This window comes from Corythoichthys intestinalis, chromosome 7 (assembly GCF_030265065.1).
Source record: "Corythoichthys intestinalis isolate RoL2023-P3 chromosome 7, ASM3026506v1, whole genome shotgun sequence".
NCBI lineage: Eukaryota > Metazoa > Chordata > Actinopteri > Syngnathiformes > Syngnathidae > Corythoichthys > Corythoichthys intestinalis.
Genome location: NC_080401.1, coordinates 59,705,809 through 59,726,663, shown reverse-complemented (window position 1 = coordinate 59,726,663; position 20,855 = coordinate 59,705,809). Strand labels below are relative to the sequence as shown.

The 20,855-nt window shown below is 40.4% G+C and overlaps 1 protein-coding gene across 1 annotated transcript in view; it reads right to left on the bottom strand.

Annotated features, from left to right (window-relative positions):
- Nucleotides 1-758: 758 nt before the first annotated feature.
- LOC130918408 (alpha-2-HS-glycoprotein-like) overlaps nucleotides 759-20,855 on the bottom strand; it is a 42,396-nt gene continuing 22,299 nt past the window's right edge. Inside the window, exons 3-9 of the mRNA XM_057840089.1 lie at nucleotides 19,859-20,073; nucleotides 17,294-17,404; nucleotides 17,139-17,223; nucleotides 12,463-12,632; nucleotides 10,294-10,416; nucleotides 1,063-1,143; nucleotides 759-995 (exon numbers count right to left, since the gene is read on the bottom strand). Of these exons, the coding sequence (XP_057696072.1) occupies nucleotides 828-995; nucleotides 1,063-1,143; nucleotides 10,294-10,416; nucleotides 12,463-12,632; nucleotides 17,139-17,223; nucleotides 17,294-17,404; nucleotides 19,859-20,073 (953 nt within the window). The 3' untranslated portion in view covers nucleotides 759-827. The remainder of the gene's footprint in view (nucleotides 996-1,062; nucleotides 1,144-10,293; nucleotides 10,417-12,462; nucleotides 12,633-17,138; nucleotides 17,224-17,293; nucleotides 17,405-19,858; nucleotides 20,074-20,855) is intronic.

The following is a 20,855-nucleotide window of genomic DNA, read 5'->3' as shown; positions in this document are numbered from 1 at the left end:
AGTTTGAAAAACTTTAAGAGCTTGGAGGCTTATAAATGCTACGTTGCTGGTTGGGTGAAACACGTCCTCGTACGCGAAAATTCGGCAGGAATCTTGTGCTCGGAAGGTGAGTTACGAAATTTTCAATTCAAAATCTTTTGTTCTTGCTAACATCCACTGTCAAGTCTAATGTATTTCATGTCATTTGTCAATGGAGCTAGGGCTTTTAATGTTTATATGGTTTAGCGATAGCACTCACTACATACATGCGTGTATGTTGTCGGCGATTAGCCTAGCAATGATCTTACTTGTGGTTGTCAGCCCAAAACCCTCTAAATATATATTAAATGCATCTTACCAGATATAAAATGACTACTACATAATCTGTGGTAGTCGTTTGGAGCCCAGTTTTCTCGTCGAATTGCAGCAGTCAATCGCGGTCTCCTCTTCGGGTCTCTCGGAATACGGTAAAAATTCGAGTCTCTCCGTCTATCTTCTCTGTTTTTGCAACCGACCGCCACACACGACTTCACCATTTTGATTGTTTAATGTTAACGAGCAGAAAAACACGCCATAATAGGAGGAATTTACGAAGCGCTAATGCATTAACATGGCTAGTATCCGGACAACATGGCACGGGGGCGTGGCTGTGACGTCACGTGAGTAGGGTCTATAGGCTGGGCCGGGCCCTGGCTTCATGCCAGAGATTCCCAACCCTAGTAAGCACGTCTGTGAATAGGCACAAACGGAATATTTCACTTTACGTGACAACCAACACACCAAGGAAGAACAGCTAAAAGGTTTCAAATTTGTCTTTATTTAGACCTAGTATACCAGAACGCGATTTTTTACGCATCCGCATGTCCCGCATGCAACACGGCAGGCGGGAAGGGGCATATCTGGTGGATCTCCGGCTGTTGGTTGCCAACATGGTGGTGGCAGGCGGCATCTTCCTGACTGTTGTGAAACAACACGCACGCGGGCTCTATCTGGCCGTCCGCTAGCGGGGTGATATCCTGAGGAGGGCAAACGGCCACCGTGAGGGGCTCTACCTGCACGCATGCTTTTTTTCTGTGGACTTACTTTGGGGAGATACAGTTCACAGTCAAGATCTCCAACTTCTTCTCCGTTGATTCTGTATCTCGTCTTGCAGAAGGCGTGATGCTTGGAGGGATAAACAGTCAGCCGTCAAAATCCGGTCACGCGGAAACACGGAAAAATACGATCAAATGAATTAGTCGAAAAAACTCAGATATTTGTGTGAAAATCAGCGGTTATCGAGGAACTTGAGAACAATAAAAATAGAAAACTAATTATTCTAAAGAAGAAATACTTGGAAAAAAAGGAACAAATTGACAGAAAATAATTGCTAGATATTATTGACGTACTGGAATTCTGGGAAAAAAAATACTCTGCAAAATCAAGTAAATAAACAATATTACAATGTTTAAAAAAAAAAAAAAAGCAGGAAAAAAAAAAGAAAAATATTTTAGGTAATTACGTTTAACTAATTTAAATGGAAATTCCGGGGGGGGGTACTGGGGATTAAAAAAAAAGAAAGAAAAAAAATAGAAAATGTTTTCATTTGTTACGTTTAAATTAATTTAAATAGAAATTCTGAGGGGCTAATCTAGAAAAAACATAAAGTAAAACAGCAGTAAAAAAGAGAAACATATTTTTCTTAAATGAATCAAAGTTTTTATTTATTTATTTATTTATTTGGTGGTGGAGCGGGGAATTACTCCAGAAAAAAAGTAATATAATTATCCAAAAAAGCAGGACAAAATAGGTAAATATTTTATTTAATTAAATTATTTTAAATGGAAATTTTGGGGGGGTAATTACTCTGAAAAATAACTTTAAAAACAATGTAAAAAAAAAAAAATGCAATAAAATATTATTATATATATGATGTAATGCTTTTGTTTTTTTAAACTGTAAAAAATATTTTTTATTAATTACATTAAATTAAATTGAAATTCTGGGTGGGGAATACTCTGGAAAAAATTTAAAAACAATAATATAATTTTTTTTTAAAAACAGGAAAAAAATGGACAGATATTTTCATTTTTTCCATTATTTTAAACGGGAAATCTGGGGGGAATTACTTTGTGGAAAAAAATATAATTTAACAAAAAAAAGCAGGAAAAAACAGATAAAAATTTTATTTAATTAAATTATTTTGAATGGAAATTTTGGAGGGAAATTACTCTGAAAAAACTAAAAAACAATGTAATTAAAAAAACAGGAAAAAAATAGAAAAATATTTTAATTAATTATATAAAATGAAATGGAAATTAGGGGGGGTTACATTGAAAAAATAATTTTTAAAAAACAATATAATAAAAAAAAGATAATATATACATATATTTTATATAATATTTTTTTTAAAAAAGCAGTCCAAGTTTTTGAGACACAATTGGAAATGAACATAATCTGCAAAACTGGTCGCTACCACAGACTGCTGTCCTCTCATTTGACACCGCCTGTCGGCTTTTCTCCTTTTCAAAGATTGTTGCTGATATTGCCTATTGGAACTTTTATCCTAGCCTCCGCTTTTCTCTCTACCCGCGATAAAAAAAGAACGTGGACTCAAACACCACCGCAACTGCCAAACCGCTAGAGCTAGCTAGCCAGGAGCTGGGCTAACTAGCTCTTAAACAACGTAAAAATGGCTCCACTGACCTCGCCTGGCTGTGATAGTTGCCATCGACTCAGCCAAAAGATTACAGAGTTGGAGGGAAGAATCTCCTTGCTCCACCTTCTGAGGGAAGACGAGCAACTTCTTGATTCGATGGTCGTCGCTCTAGGCCCCGCAAAAAATTCATCGCCCACTGCAGAACTCGACTCAACTGTTCCAATCACCTCACCGAAAAGTCCGTCCACTGCAGCAGCTGCTCACTGGTCCCACCTTGGCGCAAAGCCAAAAACACTGGCCAGCTTCACTCCTGCTTCCGGATACAGGCGAAACGAATCGGAACATACTCACCATAAAAATACACCTCCACCTCGTCATAAAAGTACTCCGCTACCCACCGCAATCACACTATATAATAGATTCTCGATTCTCGACGAGGATAACGGCGCTGAGTTTCAAAATGGCTGCCCGCCCCCTACGTCAAAGCAGAAGCTACCCACTCATCCTCCCTCCCAGAAACACCTGAGAACACCTCCGCTTCGCCTCTCTACAACAACCCCCTGCCTACAGTCGACGGCAGGGAAGCCTATCCACGTCACGGAACCCCCACCACCATCACGTCTTCTCCTCACAACGCCAACTCAGCCGCCTCCAAAATGACCCACGTGCAATCTCCCCCTCGTCCCCTTTTCACCCCGAACACCTTAATAGTGGGAGATTCAATAATCCGAAATGTACGGTTTTACAATTCAATCACAAAATGTTATCCTGGCGCCACAGTCCCTGAACTACTAAATAAACTCCCGCCACTGTTATGCTCTCTCCCATCCACTGTCAACAGGATTGTTGTTCACATTGGCTCAAATGATACTTCCCACAAAAATTCAGAAGTGACAAAACAACACTTTTTAGCCCTTTTTGACTATTTAACTAACTGTGGGAAACTCGTTTTTATCTCTGGCCCGATTCCTACCATGTCACGTGGTGTAGAGCGCTTCAGCAGAATTCTCAGTCTTCACACCTGGCTCCAGTCAACCTGTATCAGCCGCAATATTAACTTCATAGATAACTTCAATCTCTTCTGGAACCGCACTTCCTTCTTCAATCGGGATCGTATCCACCCAAATAGGATGGGATCGAAAATGCTCACAGGAAATCTCCATTACGCTATCCAAACATCCACACGTGTTCTCACAGCATGACTGTTAAACTCCTGCGACCCCTCCCATCACATAAATCCGACGACATCACAGTACCGGTTTCCGTCCATCAGCGCCCCTGTTTGGCCCCCTCTGTCGCTACAATCTCTACCTGTAAATCAAATTAAAACCGTCATCACCCACAGGCGGCGCCATGTAGTCAAATCAAGACAGATCAATTCAGCCAACCTCTGTCCAATTCCCATATCACCACTACCCCTTATAAAACAAAACATCCTGAAATTGGCGTTATTGAACTCCCGATCATTCAATAACAAAACAATGATTCTCAATGAATTCATAACAGATAGGAACCTAGACTTCCTCTGCCTTACTGAAACATGGCAAAAACCGTTAGAATATCTTTCTCTGAATCAAATCACTCCCACTGGATTCACATACTTGGACAAACCCCGCTCTGTTGGCCGAGGTGGAGGCATTGCTGTCATATACCGGAAGACTATCAAGACAACTGCCATCTCTATTCCATCCGTCCCCTCATTTGAACACCTGATCTTCAAACTCTCCGGCCCTAGTCCCCTGGTTGCTGCTACCATTTACCGTCCCCCCAAACCACACCCCTCCTTTATCTCTGACCTTACTGATCTACTAACCCAGTTGTTTGCCATCTCTCCCTCAATTCTTCTCCTTGGTGATTTTAATCTGCACATTGGCAGCACTAACAATAAACTGGCCACTGAATTTCTTGATCTACTACAATGCCTGAATTTCACTCAGCATATTAATTTCCCCACACACAGTCATGGTCACATACTCGATTTAGTCTGCTCCACTAATCTTAATATCCAACACTTAAACAGCTATAACCTTCACATCTCTGATCACCTAGCTATCACTATGGACATAGACACTCCTATTCCCATTACCAAACAAAACCGCACGATAATTTTCAGGAATCTTAAATCCATCTCTCCCACAGCTTTAACAGCCTCACTCACCAACTATCTATCCACCTCGCCCCCCCCCCCCCGTCAACTAATGACCCCACTATCCTGGTAAAATACTATGACACCATACTCTCTTCCTGCTTAAATCAGCTTGCCCCCCTTAAAACAAAAACAGTCTCCTTTACTCACTCTGCCCCTTGGTATACACCCACTCTCCGCCTGATGAAGACCAGGAAAAGACAACTCGAAAGACTCCATAAGAAAACCGGCTTAACAGTTCATCTACTAGCATACAAAGACCACTTACTGCAATACAAAGAAGCAATCAACACCGCCCGAACCACCCACTATGCCAACATTATTCGTTCTGCCTCCAACAATTCTAAGGCTCTCTTTTCCACCATCAACTCATTGCTCAAACCTCATGACAACACCTCTACTTCATTCACTCCTGAAAAGTGTTTATTATTTCTCTCATCTTTCCAAACAAAAATAGACAACATTTACAGTAACCTAAACACCTCCAGGATCCAGTCTACTGCTCCACCTTCCCCTCCATCTTTTTTACCATCTGCCTCTACGCCCACAACTATCCAGGAACTCACTGAGCTTTCTCCAATAACATCCACTCAACTTACAACCATTATGTCTGGAATGAAAACTGCCACCTGCACCCTAGATCCCATTCCCTCTGTTCTAATAAAAGACTGTCTTCCCGTCATCTCCTCACTTATTACTGATATCATTAACACCTCCCTACGCTCTGGCTCTGTCCCCAAACTTCTCAAACTGGCTGCCATCACGCCGATCATAAAGAAAACTGGTTTAGACCCCGACATCCCGACCAACTACCGGCCCATTTCAAATCTGCCTTTTCTATCGAAAATACTGGAAAGGGCAGTTGCGTCACAACTCCGAACCCACCTTACTGACAATAAGCTATTTGAACTTTTCCAATCTGGCTTCCGCTCACAACATAGCACCGAAACAGCACTTCTCAAAGTAACCAACGACATCCTCCTCTCCTCGGACTCCGGACAACTCACCATCCTCATCCTCCTGGACCTCACTGCTGCTTTTGACACAATCAACCACACCATCCTGCTCTCCCGACTAGAATCACTACATATCACTGGCACTGCACTTTCCTGGTTCCACTCCTACCTCACTGGCCGACAACAATTCATCAGCATTAACAACTGCACGTCCCCTGCTGCTTCCCTACCACAAGGTGTCCCCCAAGGTTCCGTTCTTGGCCCCCTCCTCTTCATTCTTTACATCCTCCCCCTTGGTCAGATCATCCGCAAATTTGGACTGCAATTTCACTGCTACGCCGATGACATCCAAATATACATCTCCACTAAAACCATCTCACACAGCACTAAAACTACACTCCACAACTGCTTCAGCGAAATCAAATCCTGGATGCAACTTAACTACCTTCAACTCAACAGCAACAAATCTGACATAATCATCATAGACCCTACAGCTCACATCAAAAACAGTCAATTCTCCCTTACCATCGACAACTGCACCCTCCCTATCTCAACACACTCCCGCAACTTAGGTATCATCTTCGACAATAAACTAAGATTCGATCAGCACATCAACCACATCACCAGAACCGCCTTCTTCCACCTTAAGAACATAGCCCGCCTCCGCCCCTCCCTCACCTACTCTGCTGCAGAAACCCTCATACATGCATTCGTCACCTCCAGACTCGATTATTGTAACAGCATTCTTTTCGGATCTCCAGCCAAACTCCTCAATAAACTACAATATATCCAGAACTCCGCTGCACGCCTTCTCACCCGTACCCCCTACAGGAATCACATTACCCCCGTCCTTCACAAACTGCACTGGCTTCCCATCTCACACAGGATAAATTTCAAAATCATCCTTCTCACATACAAAGCACTCAATAACCTGGCTCCTCCTTACCTCACGGACCTTCTCTGTCCCCACACCCCCTCCCGTCACCTCCGTTCATCTAATGGAAACATTCTCGCACTGCCCCCACAAATAACACACCGTACTTGGGGGGACAGAGCCTTCTCCATTGCTGCCCCCTCACTTTGGAACGCACTCCCTAAAACCATCCGCACCTGTTCTGATCTTCCCACATTCAAAAAATTGTTAAAAACTCACCTTTTTAAACTAGCTTTTAATGTGTAATTCTTTCCTCTATTGTTTTGTACTGCTCACGTTGTGTGAGTTTTATTTATTTTTTTCCCTCAACTGTAAAGCGCCTTTGAGCACCGGTAAAAGCGCTCTATAAATAAAATGTATTATTATTATTAAAACGAACATTGAAAAAGAAATAGTCGGCAAAAAAAAGAAACATTTCTCAAAGTAAAGGACAGTGTTACACAGAAAACCTAAGATATCAAATTGCCCCGCCCCCCCAAATTTTTTCGAATGGCATTTTTCAATTTACGTATTTATGACAATTTGTTATATGTAGTATTTGGTTTTATTGTATGAATGATAAAAATATTCACTAACATAAGGAGCAATTTACATTATCAAATTAAAGAAGAAAAAAATATAATAACTAGGGCTGTCAAAATTATCGCTTTAATGGGCGGTAATTAATTTTTAAAATTAATCACGTTAAAATATTTGACGCATTTAACGCACAAGCCCCGCTCAAACAGATTAAAATGACAGCACAGTGTCATGTCCACTTGTCACTTGTGTTTTTTGATGTTTTGTCGCCCTCTGCTGGCGCTTAGGTGCGACTGATTTTATGGGTTTCAGCACCATGAGCATTGTGTAATTATTGACATCAACAATGGCGAGCTACTAGTTTATTTTTTGATTGAAAATTTTATTAAAACGCAAACATTAAGAGGGGTTTTAATATAAAATTTCTATAACTTGTACTAACATTTATCTTTTAAGAACTACAAGTCTTTCTATCCATGGATTGCTTTAACAGAATGTTAATACTGTAATGTTAATGCCATCTAGTTGATTTATTATTATAATAAACAAATACAGTACCTTCCATTCCAACAATAATTTACAGAAAAATATGGCATATTTTATAGATGGTTTCAATTGCGATTAATTACGATTAATTAATTTTTAAGCTGTGATTAACTCGATTAAAAATTTTAATCGTTTGACAGCCTTAATAATAACTAGGGTTTTTCCGATTAGGTTTTTTTGCTCCCCATCCGGTCCCGATCGTTTTAGTTTGAGTGTCTGCCGATCCCGATATTTCCTGATCCAATTGCTTTTTTTTTTTGCTCCCGATTCAATTCCAATCATTCCCGATCATTTTCCCCGATCATATACATTTTGGCAATGCATTTAGAAAAAAATGAATAAAAATCAGTACATAAGTACTGTATTTGTTTATTATGACAATAAATCCTCAAGATGGCATTTACATTATTAACATTCTTTTTGTGAGAGGGATCAACAGATAGAAAGACTTGTATTTCTTAAAGGACAAATGTGACTTTGTATATTGTGACTAAATATTGCCATCTAGTGGATTTTTATGAGCTTTCAGTAAATGATAATTCAGCCATTTAACTGCTTCCCAAATGCTTGATGGGAAGTGCAACCATGACTGTGTGTAATGGTACCAATTGATATATCTTCTCAGCGTTGGGAAATAAAATAGGGTGTTAAGAAAAAGATCAACTTCTACCTTTCTTCCCCACATTGCTGCCCACGATATTTCTGATCGTTGAGAGAGGGATTGCAAGGCTTTGGCCAATCAAAAAAAGGCTCAAAGGCTGCCAAAATTGTCTCTACTCATTTTACATTGCCTTTTAGTTCTATGTATACTAGGGCTGTCAAAATTATCGCGTTCACGGGCTTTAATTAATTTAATTAATTAATCACGTTAAAATATTTGACGCAATTAACGCACTCTCCCCGCTCAGACAGATTTAAATGACAGTACAGTGAACTGCTTGTTAATTGTGTTTTATGGAGTTTTGCCGCCCTCTGCTGGCACTTGGGTGCGACTGATTTTATAGGCTTCAGCATCCATGAGAATTGTGTAAGTAATTATTGACATCAACAATAGCGGGCTACTAGTTTATTTTTTGATTGAAAATTTTACAAATTTTATTAAAACGAAAACATTAAGAGGGGTTTTAATATAAAAAAAATCTGTACCAACATTTATCTTTTAAGAACTACAAGTCTTTCTATCCATGGGTCGCTTTAACAGAATGTTAATAATGGTAATGCCATCTTGTTGATTTATTGTTATAATAAACAAATAGTCCTTATGTACTGTATTTTGAATGTATATATCCATCTTGTGTCTTATCTTTCCATTCCAACAATAATTTACAGAAAAATATGGCATATTTTATAGATGGTTTGAATTGCGATTAATTACGATTAATTAATTTTTAAGCTGTGATTAATTCGATTAAAAATTTTAATCGTTTGACAGCCCTAATGTATACATATTACGGTGCCATTATAGATTGAACGTGACACTGCGTGAGTGGGTAGTGCAGCGCATGCGTAAATTGTGTTAAATATTTTAATGTTATTACCGCCGTTGACGTGATAAATTTGACAACCCCACTTTAAGTCAAAACTAAAGACTCTGGATGAGTGTAAGACATTTTGTCTGTAACGTTAAATACAATTAGAAAACAATTTCATTTAAAAAAATAAATATATATATATATATATATATATATATATATATATATATATTAAAAAAGGCATGTCCGATATTTTTTTGCCGATTCCGATACTTTGAAAATGGCGTAATCGGACCCGATCGATCGACATCCTGATCGATCGGGACATCTCTAATAATAACATTATAAACATTTTTTTTTTAAACTAGGGCTGTCAAAATTATCGCGTTAACGGGCGTTAATTTTTAAAATTAATCACGTTAAAATATTTGACGCAATTAACGCAGATGCACCGCTCAGCGAGATTTAAATGACAGTACACAGTGAAACGCTCACTTGTTGTGTTTTATGGAGTTTTGCCGCCCTCTGCTGGCGCTTGGGTGCGACTGATTTTATAGGCTTCAGCATCCATGAGCATTGTGGAAGTAATTATTGACATCAACAATGGCGGGCTACTAGTTTATTTTTTGATTGAAAATTTTACAATTTTATTAAAACGAAAACATTAAGAGGGGTTTTAATATAAAATTTCTCTAACTTGTACTAACAATTTTCTTTTAAGAACTACAAGTCTTTCTATCCATGGATCGCTTTAACAGAATGTTAATAATGGTAATGCCATCTTGTTGATTTATTGTTACAATAAACAAATAGTCCTTATGTACCGTATGTTGAATGTATATATCCATCTTGTGTCTTATCTTTCCATTCCAACAATAATTTACAGAAAAATATGGCATATTTTATAGATGGTTTGAAATGCGATTAATTGCGATTAATTACGATTAATTAATTTTTAAGATGAAATGAACTCGATTAAAAATTGTAATCATTTGACAGCCCTAAAAAAAATGTGAGAAATAAAATTGCTCCAAGATATATATACGTATATATATTCAGAATTTCTGTTTTCAACAACCATGGCGGTGAATGAGTTAACTCACAGCTCGATCGGGGCAGCGTGCTTCACAGGCTTCTTGGGCGATCCTGGAATCTTTTGGACAGACCGTCTCCACCAGGGCGAACTCTAGTCTCAAGAAGGTGCCGCCGGTCGGGCTCGGGATGTACTGCCATTACAAAGGAGCGCCACATCTTATTAACCCATCGGCTGCATTGACGGCGCTAGACGTCCAATTCATTTGAAGTGGGAGGGTTGAACGTTCGTTCATTCCCTGCCAACCTCCTGCTTCAAAACTGATTGGACCTCTACTAGTGATCAACTCATTTCAATAGCAGCAAAAGAAAGAAAAGGCCTTTCATCGCCCCTACCAACATGGCCGCACTGAGGCAACGTTCCCATTAAAGTAAATGCAATGACATTCAAATTAAAATATAACAGGCTTATTTGACCCTGTTGGCTGCCATTGAGGGAGCTAGACATCCGTTTGAAGTAGGAGGGCTGTGAAGGAAAAGAGTCGATTTATCCTTGTTACAGGCTGTGTTATTCTTATAACAAACAGGAGATGATGACACAGAATTCGGGAATAAAAAATTGCAAATAATTTATACCTAAAGACAGACAAACAGAAAAGACAAGACATTACTGGTACCAGGAGACGAAGCATAAGTGCCCCAGCCTCCCCGTGCATAGCCTTTTTCCCCCTTCTCGGGTAACTTGCTTGGAATGCATAACCCCCCGCCCTGATCAAATTACATCCACTGGTAAGAAGACAAAAGGGGCCTGTGTGAATATATAAGAAAAGTAAGTGGCATTTTTCTCGTGTGATTATTGTGAATAAATGGAAATATATTTCTACAGTTGGCAGAACGTTCATTCGCTGCCAACCCTCCCGCTTCAAATGGCTTGGACGTCTACTAGTGATCAACTCATTTCAATTGACGACAGAAGCACGAAAAGACTTTTCATCGCCCCCACCAACATGGCCGCCCTGAGGCAACGTTCCCATTAAAGTCAATGCCTTGACATTCAAATAAAAACATTACTGGTTTATTTGACCCCTGTTGGCTGCCTTTGAGGGGACTAACGTCCAACCCATTTGAAGTGGGAGGGTTGCCAGCAAATGAACGAAGGCTGCCAACCCTCCTGGTTAAAACAGATTGGCCCTCTCCTGGAAATAAACTCATTGCAACTGACGGCAACAGCCTCAAAGGGCCGTTCATTGCCCCTCCCAAAATGGCTGCCATGAGGTGACGCTCCCATTAATGTCATTGCATTGAAGTTACAATCAAGTCAAAACGAGCTATTTTGACCCAGTTGGCTGCTATTGAGGGAGCTAGAAGTCCAATCCATTTTAAGTGGGAGGGTTGGCAGCAAATGAACGAACGCTGCCAACCCTCCCGCTTTAAATGGCTTGGACATCTACTAGTGATAAACTCATTTCAATTGACGACAGAAGCACGAAAAGACTTTTCATCGCCCCCACCAACATGGCCGCCCTGAGGCAACGTTCCCATTAAAGTCAATGCATTGACATTCAAATAAATACATTACTGGTTTATTTGACCCCTGTTGGCTGCCTTTGAGGGGACTAACGTCCAAGCTATTTGAAGTGGGAGGGTTGACAGCAACTGAACAAAGGCTGCCAACCCTCCCGGTTAAAACAGATTGGCCCTCTCCTGGAAATAAACTCATTGCAACTGACGGCATCAGCCTCAAAGGGCCGTTCATTGCCCCTCCCAAAATGGCTGCCATGAGGTGACGCTCCCTTTAACGTCATTGCATTGAAGTTCAAATTAAGTCACAACGAGCTATTTTGACCCGGTTGGCTGCTATTGAGGGAGCTAGAAGTCCAATCGATTTGAAGTGGGAGGGTTAGCAGCTAATGAACGAACACTGCCAACCCTCCGGCTTCAAATGGCTTGGACGTCTACTAGTGATAAACTCATTTCAATTGACGACAGAAGCACGAAAAGACTTTTCATCGCCCCTGCCAACATGGCCTTAGGATTGGCGGCCATGTTGGTAGGGGCAACACTCGCAGTAAAGGCAATGCATTGACATTCAACGTTGGCTGCCATTGACGGTGATCGACGTCCAATCCATTTGAAGTGGAGGGTTGGCAACGACGTTCATTCGCTTTCAGCCCTCCCATTTCAAATGGATTGGACGTCGATCACCGTCAATGACAGCGAAAGAGTTCTAAAGGACTCACATAGGTCTGCAGCTGTGAAATCTCCATCAGGCCAAAGTAGTGAAGATGGTTGTTCTGCTGGTTGTACTTTTTGACGGCCGCCTGAGCCGCCTTCGCGCCCGTCTCGTCATCCAAAGGCATCAAGCCGTGGCAGGTGGCACAAATCATTGCAATCTCGGCGTTGGTGAACTCTGTACACAGGTACCACAAAAGCCTTTAGTGGCTGGTAAAACAAAAACAAAAAAAACTCCTATATGTCACTTTGTGTTGCTATTGGGCAATTCTAGGTCACTTCCTGTTGATTTTGCAGCATTTCCAGGTCACTTCCTGTTCAATTGGAGTCACCTCCTGTCAATTCTGGGACCATTTTATGTCACTTCCTGTTAATTTTGGGCCACTTCCTGTTAATTTTGAGTAACTTCTTTTCTAATTTGGGGCACTTTTAGGTCATTTCCTGTTCATTTTTGTTCACTTCCTATTGATGTTCCAGCATTCCCAGGTCACTTCCTGTTTATTTTGGATCACTGGTCAATTTTGGTGCAATTTGAGGTCACTTCCTGTTGATTTTGGGTTACTTCTTGTTGATTTTGCATCATTGCCAGGTCACTTCCTGTTTATTTTGAGTCACCAGGAAAATTTGGTGCAATTTAAGTCACTTCCTGTTAATATTTGTTCACTTCCTATGGATGTTGTAGGTTACACTTCATGATCATTTTGAGTCACCTCCAGCCAATTCTGGGGCAATTTTAGGTCACTTCCTGTTAATTTTGGGCCATTTCCTGTTGATTTTGAGTAACTACCGCTCAAATTTGGTGCAATGCCAGGTCACTTCCTGTTATTTTTTTGTTCACTTCCTATTGATATTGCAGCATTCCCAGGTCACTTCCTGTTTATTTTGGATCACTGGTCAATTTTGGTGCAATTTGAGGTCACTTCCTGTTGATTTTGGGTTACTTCTTGTTGATTTTGCATCATTGCCAGGTCACTTCCTGTTCATTTTGAGTCACCTATGTATTTTGGGGCAATTTCAGGTCACTTCCTGTTCATTATGAGTCACCGGTCAAATTTGGTGCAATTTAGGTCACTTTCTGTTGATTTGGGGTCACTTCCTGATCTTTTTAAGTAACTTCCTTTCATATTTGGGGCAGTTTTAGGTTACTTCCTGTTAATTTTTGTTCACTTCCTATTGATGTTGCAGAATTTCCAGGTCACTCCCTGTTCATTATGAGTGACTGGTCAATTTCGGTGCAATTTTAGGTCATTTCCTGTTGATTTTGGGTCACTGGTCAATTTTGGTGCAATTTCAGGTCACTTCCCGTTGATTTTTGGTTACTTCTTGTTGATTTTACATCATTGCCAGGTCACTTCCTGTTCATTTTGAGTCACCTATGTATTTTGGGGGCAATTACAGGTCACTTCCTGTTCATTTTGGGTCACTTCCTGTTTATTTGGGGTCATTTCCTGATCTTTTTAAGTAACTTCCTTTCAAATTTGGGGCAGTTTTAGGTCACTTCCTGATCATTTTGGGTCACTTCCTGATCATTTTAAGTAATACCTTTCAAATTTGAGGCAGTTTTGGGCCACTTCCTGTTAATTTTGTTCACTTCCTATTAATGTTGCAGAATTCCCAGGTCACTCCATGTTCATTATGAGTCACCTGTCAATTTTGGTGCAATTTAGATCAATTTCTGTTGATTTGGGGTCACTTCCTGATCATTTTCAGTAACTTCCTTTCAAATTTGGGGCAGTTTTAGGTCACTTCCTGTTCATTTTTGTTCATTTCTTGTTGATTTTGGATCATTTCCTGTTCATTTTTGTTCACTTCCTATTGATGTTGCAGAATTCCCAGGTCACTCCCTGTTCATTATTAGTCACTGGTCAATTTCGGTGCAATTTTAGGTCATTTCCTGTTGATTTTGGGTCACTGGTCAATTTTGGTGCAATCTCAGGTCACTTCCCGTTGATTTTTGGTTACTTCTTGTTGATTTTGCATCATTGCCAGGTCACTTTCTGTTCATTTTGAGTCACCTATGTATTTTGGGGGCAATTACAGGTCACTTCCTGTTCATTTTGGGTCACTTCCTGTTTATTTGGGGTCACTTCCTGATCTTTTTAAGTAACTTCCTTTCAAATTTGGGGCAGTTTTAGGTCACTTCCTGATCATTTTGGGTCACTTCCTGATCATTTTAAGTAATACCTTTCAAATTTGAGGCAGTTTTAGGCCACTTCCTGTTAATTTTTGTTCACTTCCTATTAATGTTGCGGAATTCCCAGGTCACTCCATGTTCATTATGAGTCAACTGTCAATTTTGGTGCAATTTAGATCACTTCCTGCTGATTTCGGGTCACTTCCTGATCATTTTCAGTAACTTCCTTTCAAATTTGGGGCAGTTTTAGGTCACTTCCTGTTCATTTTTGTTCACTTCCTATTGATGTTGCAGAATTCCCAGGTCACTCCCTGTTCATTATGAGTCACCGGTCAATTTCGGTGCAATTTAGGTCACTTCCTGTTGATTTTGGGTCACTTCCTGATCATTTTAAGTTACTTCCTTTCATATTTGGGGCAGTTTTAGGTTACTTCCTGTTCATTTTTGTTCACTTCCTATTGATGTTGCAGAATTCCCAGGTCACTCCCTGTTCATTATTAGTCACTGGTCAATTTCGGTGCAATTTTAGGTCATTTCCTGTTGATTTTGGGTCACTGGTCAATTTTGGTGCAATCTCAGGTCACTTCCCATTGATTTTTGGTTACTTCTTGTTGATTTTGCATCATTGCCAGGTCACTTCCTGTTCATTTTGAGTCACCTATGTATTTTGGGGGCAATTACAGGTCACTTCCTGTTCATTTTGGGTCACTTCCTGTTTATTTGGGGTCATTTCCTGATCTTTTTAAGTAACTTCCTTTCAAATTTGGGGCAGTTTTAGGTCACTTCCTGATCATTTTGGGTCACTTCCTGATCATTTTAAGTAATACCTTTCAAATTTGAGGCAGTTTTAGGCCACTTCCTGTTAATTTTTGTTCACTTCCTATTAATGTTGCAGAATTCCCAGGTCACTCCATGTTCATTATGAGTCACCGGTCAAATTTGGTGCAATTTAGATCACTTTCTGTTGATTTGGGGTCACTTCCTGATCTTTTTAAGTAACTTCCTTTCAAATTTGGGGCAGTTTTAGGTCACTTTCTGTTGATTTTTGTTCACTTCCTATTGATGTTGCAGAATTCCCAGGTCACTCCCTGTTCATTATGAGTCACCGGTCAATTTTGGTGCAATTTAGGTCACTTCCTGTTGATTTTGGGTCACTCCCTGATCATTTTAAGTAACTTCCTTTCAAATTTTGGGCAGTTTTAGGTCACTTCCTGATCATTTGGGGTCACTCCCTGATCATTTTAAGTAATTTCCTTTCAAATTTGGTGCAATGTCAGGTCACTCCCTGTTATTTTTTGTTCACTTCCTATTGATATTGCAGCATTCCCAGGTCACTTCCTGTTTATTTTGGATCACTGGTCAATTTTGGTGCAATTTGAGGTCACTTCCTGTTGATTTTGGGTTACTTCTTGTTGATTTTGCATCATTGCCCGGTCACTTCCTGTTCATTTTGGGTCACTTCTTGTTGATTTTGGATCACTTCCTGTTCATTATGAGTCACCGGTCAAATTTGGTGCAATTTAGGTCACTTCCTGTAAATTTGGGGTCACTTCCTGATCTTTTTAAGTAACTTCCTTTCAAATTTGGGGCAGTTTTAGGTCACTTCCTGTTCATTTTTGTTCACTTCCTGATCATTTTAAGTAATTTCCTTTCAAATTTGGGGCAGTTTTAGGTCACTTCCTGTTCATTTTTGTTCGCTTCCTATTAATGTTGCAGAATTCCCAGGTCACTCCATGTTCATTATGAGTCACCGGTCAATTTTGGTGCAATTTAGGTCACTTCCTGTTGATTTTGGGTCACTTCCTGATCATTTTAAGTAACTTACTTTCAAATTTGGGTCAATTTCAGGTCACTTCCTGTTGATTTTGGGTCACTTTCCGTCAATCTTGGGGCAATTTTAGGTCATTTCCTATTGATTTTGGGTCACTTCCTGTTCATTCTGAGTCACTTCCTGTCAATTTTGGGGCAATTTTAGGTAATTCCTATTAATTTTTGGTCACTTACTGTTCATTTTGAGTACCTTCATTTCGATTTTGGGGCAATTGGATATCACTTCCTGTTGATTTTGCAGTATTGCCAGGTCACTTCCTGTGGATTTGGGGTCACTTCCTGTTCATTCAGGGGATGGCATGGGTTACTTCCTGTTAGTTTTGGTGTATTCCCGTGCTTCCTGTTCATTTTGAGTCACCGGTCAATTTTGGGGCATCTTTAGGTTATTTCCTGTTCATTTTGGGGATTTTATGGGTTACTTTCTGTTGCTTTTGAGTCATTTCCTGTAAGTTTGTGGCATTTTATGGGTTTATGGTATCAGTCACGTTCTTTGTATTGATTTTGTGGCATTTCTTGGATCACTTCCTGTTGATTTTGGGGCATTACTAATAACTAATTATAAAGCCTAAATCATAAGGCTTTACTTTGTCATCTCACCATTGAAAAATACCCCTAACCCTATATTTACATTTATGTTCTGTAATTTTATGTAAAACTCCATCTTGTGGGTGTCATTGGAAATTCAAGGATAACTTGAAAATGTATGATGAAAAGTTGTACCTGCTTTGGTGTCACAATTGTGCGAGACAATGTGGGCCACGCCCCCTACCACCTCAACCGTGCTGTTGCAGGTGGCCAACGCGCCCTTGGAGAAAGCGCACAGGTTAGCTTAGCTCATCGTAGCTTTGCTTAGATGCTAGAGTTTTGCTACTCACCCGGTCGGTGCGCGACATGACTTCGCAGTCCTCGTGAGATTTGGGGTTGCTGACGTGGCATTTGGTCTGTCTCAACTTGAACATGAGATCAAAATGGCAACGGTCTGACCCCTGAAAAAAAAAAAGATTGTTTTACTGAAAAAAAAGTCCTTCAAAGTACTTTCACAGACCAGAAAATTACAGAACATAAATGTAAATATAGGGTTAGGGGTATTTTTCAATGGTGGGATGACAAAGTAAAGCCTTATGATTTAGGCTTTATAATTAGTTATTAGTAATGCCCCAAAATCAACAGAAAGTGACCTGTAAATGTACCAAAATGAACAGGATATGACCGAATGTTTACATGAAGTGATCTATAAATATCCCAAAATGAACAGAAAGCAAGGTGGAAATGCCCCCAATTCAACAAAAAGTGATTCGCATTCTACAGTAAATGACTCAAAATTGACAGGAAGTGATCTGGGAATGCCCCAAAATTGACAGGAGATGACATATGAATGCCCCCAAATCAACAAGTGACCCAAAATCAAATGGTAGTACCCGTAAATGTCCCAAAAGCAACAATAAGTGACCCAAAATCAAAAGGAAGTGACCCTAAATTGACAGGAAGTGACCTGGAAATTACTCCAAATCAACAAGTGACCCAAAATCAACAGGAAGTGAACCGAAAACGTCCCAAAAGCAATAGAAAGTGACCCCAAATTGACAAGAAGTGACGTAGGAATGCTCCGAAATCAACAAGTGTCCCAAAATCAACAGGAAGTGACCCGTAAATGTCCCAAAAGCAACATAATGAGGCCCCAAATCAAAATAATTGACCTTTAATACTCCCAAGTGGAAAAAAAGTGACCCCAAATCAACAGGAAGTGACCCAAAATTGACAGGAAATGACCTGGAAATGCTCCCAATTGACAAAAGTGACCCCAAATCAAGAGGAAGTGACCTCAAATTTACAGGAAGTGACCTAGAAATTCCCCAAAATCAACAGAAAGTGACCCCAAATTGACGGAAGTGACGTGGAAAGGCTCCCAAATTAACAAAAAAGTGACCCAACATCAACAGGAAGTGACCTGTAAATGTCCCAAAATGAACAGGAAATGACCCAAAATCAACAGGAAGTAACCTCAAATTGACAGGGAATGACCTGGAAATGCTCCCAAATGAAAAAAAGCAACCCCATATCAACAGGAAGTGACCTAAAATTGACAGGAAGAGACATAGAAATGCCCCAAAATCAACAACTGGCCCAAAATTAACAGGAAGTGACCCCAAATTGACAGGAAGAGACTTGGAAGTGACCCCAAATTGACAGGAAGTGACCTGGAAAGGCTCCTAAATAAACAAAAGGTGACCCAAAATCAACAGAAAGTGACCTCAAATTGACAGGAAGTGACCTAGAAATACCCCAAAATCAACAAGTGACCCAAAATTAACAGAAGGTGACCCCAAACTGACAGGAAGAGACGTGGAAATGACCCCAAATTGACAGGAAGTGACCTGGAAAGGCTCCCAAATAAACAAAAGGTGACCCAAAATCCACAGGAAGTGATCTGTAAACGTCCCAAAATGAACAGGAAATGACCCAAAATCAACAGGACCTCAACCTCAAATTGACTGTGAATGACCTGGAAATGCTCCCAAATGAAAAAAAGTGACCCCATATCAACAGGAAGTGACCTCAAATTGACAGGAAGTGACCTGGAAATGCTCCCAAATGACTAGCAAGTGACCCAGAAATGACCCCAAATTGACAAGAAGTGACCTGGAAAGGCTCCCAAATTAACAAAAAAGTGACCCAACATCAACAGGAAGTGACTTGTAAATGTCCCAAAATGAACAGGAAATGACCCAAAATCAACAGGAAGTAACCTCAAATTGACAGGGAATGACCTGGAAATGCTCCCAAATGAAAAAAAAAGTGACCCCATATCAACAGGAAGTGACCTCAAATTGACAGGAAGTGACCTAGAAATGCCCCAAAACAACAAGTGACCAAAAATCAACAGGAAGTGACCCCAAATTGACAGGAAGTGACTTGGAAGTGACCCCAAATTGACAGGAAGTGACCTGTAAATGTCCCAAAATGAACAGGAAATGACCCAAAATCAACAGGAAGTGACCTAAAATTGACAGGGAATGACCTGGAAATGCTACCAAATGAAAAAAAGTGACCCCATATCAACAGGAAGTGACCTCAAATTGACAGGAAGTGACCTAGAAATGCCCCAAAACAACAAGTGACCAAAAATCAACAGGAAATGACCCAAAATCAACAGGAAGTGACCTCAAATTGACAGGGAATGACCTGGAAATGCTCCCAAATGAAAAAAAGTGACCCCATATCAACAGGAAGTGACCTGAAATTGACAGGAAGTGACCTAGAAATGCCCCAAAACAACAAGTGACCCAAAATCAACAGCAAGTAACCCATAAATGTCCCAAAATTGACAGGAAGTGATTGGATTGGACGCCTGTTATTAATTGGCTGTAATTTTGCATAGTAAAAGAAAATACGTCCTTTGAATGAAAGCATTATACAGCTTGCTAGCTAGCCAAGCTAACCTGTTGAAAGTTGCTGGCTTGGGCTTCGTCCAGCTTGAACTTGTAGCCGTGCTTGTGATGCTCGTTGATGTGTTGCACGGCCAAGATAGTCGCCGCCGCCCCTGCGTCATCGACGCATGTCACAGGGGGGAAGTGGCCGCCACCAGGAGAGCCGTAGCGCAGCACAGCAGAGCGGCAAGCAGGTGAGTCGCCATCACGAGGGCGGGACCGGTGTTCTGCCAAAATATCGGCGAAACGTCCTACATTAGTCGAATTTGACACCTAAAGTACTACCGTGCGCTCTAAGCTTGTTTTGTTTAGATGCATACAGGAATAACGTACTAAAAAAATGCCTGCAGAAAATACTTAAACTACTGGTTATATCAAATAAGGACGGTTTAAATACGCTACGTGACTAATGTGGTCAACTGCTTCAAAGCTAACACAAAAAAACACAATGGTTAAAAGTATGAGAGGGTAATACATGCAAAAAGTATCTTTGAGGCAGTGAAAAGGTTCTAAATAACTAAATAAAAACAAAAATAGTGAGTACTCGCCGCTTCTAACCGATGTGCGCATGCGTGTGGATGCATGCGCAAGCGCCCTGAGCATTGTGTAGAACGTTTCGCCGCGTAGTAAGGAATGGCCGAACACCGGTACGAAACGGAGCGACCGGCGCCGCACTTTATGGACGCCGATGGGGAGAAAACAAACACAAACTTTAACCGGGGGAAGGCTGACGAGGTGGGCGGGCGGGGACTGTGACCGCCAATGGCGTAATTTGTAAACGATAGCCCATCTTTTGGGAATCAATCCGAAAAAATCAATTCCGGCAAAAGTTCAAATCTGGACTGAGAGCGGGAAAACTGACTTTTTAACTCTAGACGTACAAATGCATCAGCTTAATCGCATTAATCTATGGATTAATCGTAATTAAATATATTGGACGTCAATCCTTGTCATTGGCAGCAGCCCATGAGTTCAGTTTTCGAAATCCAATTTCTTTGTGTCTATTCGA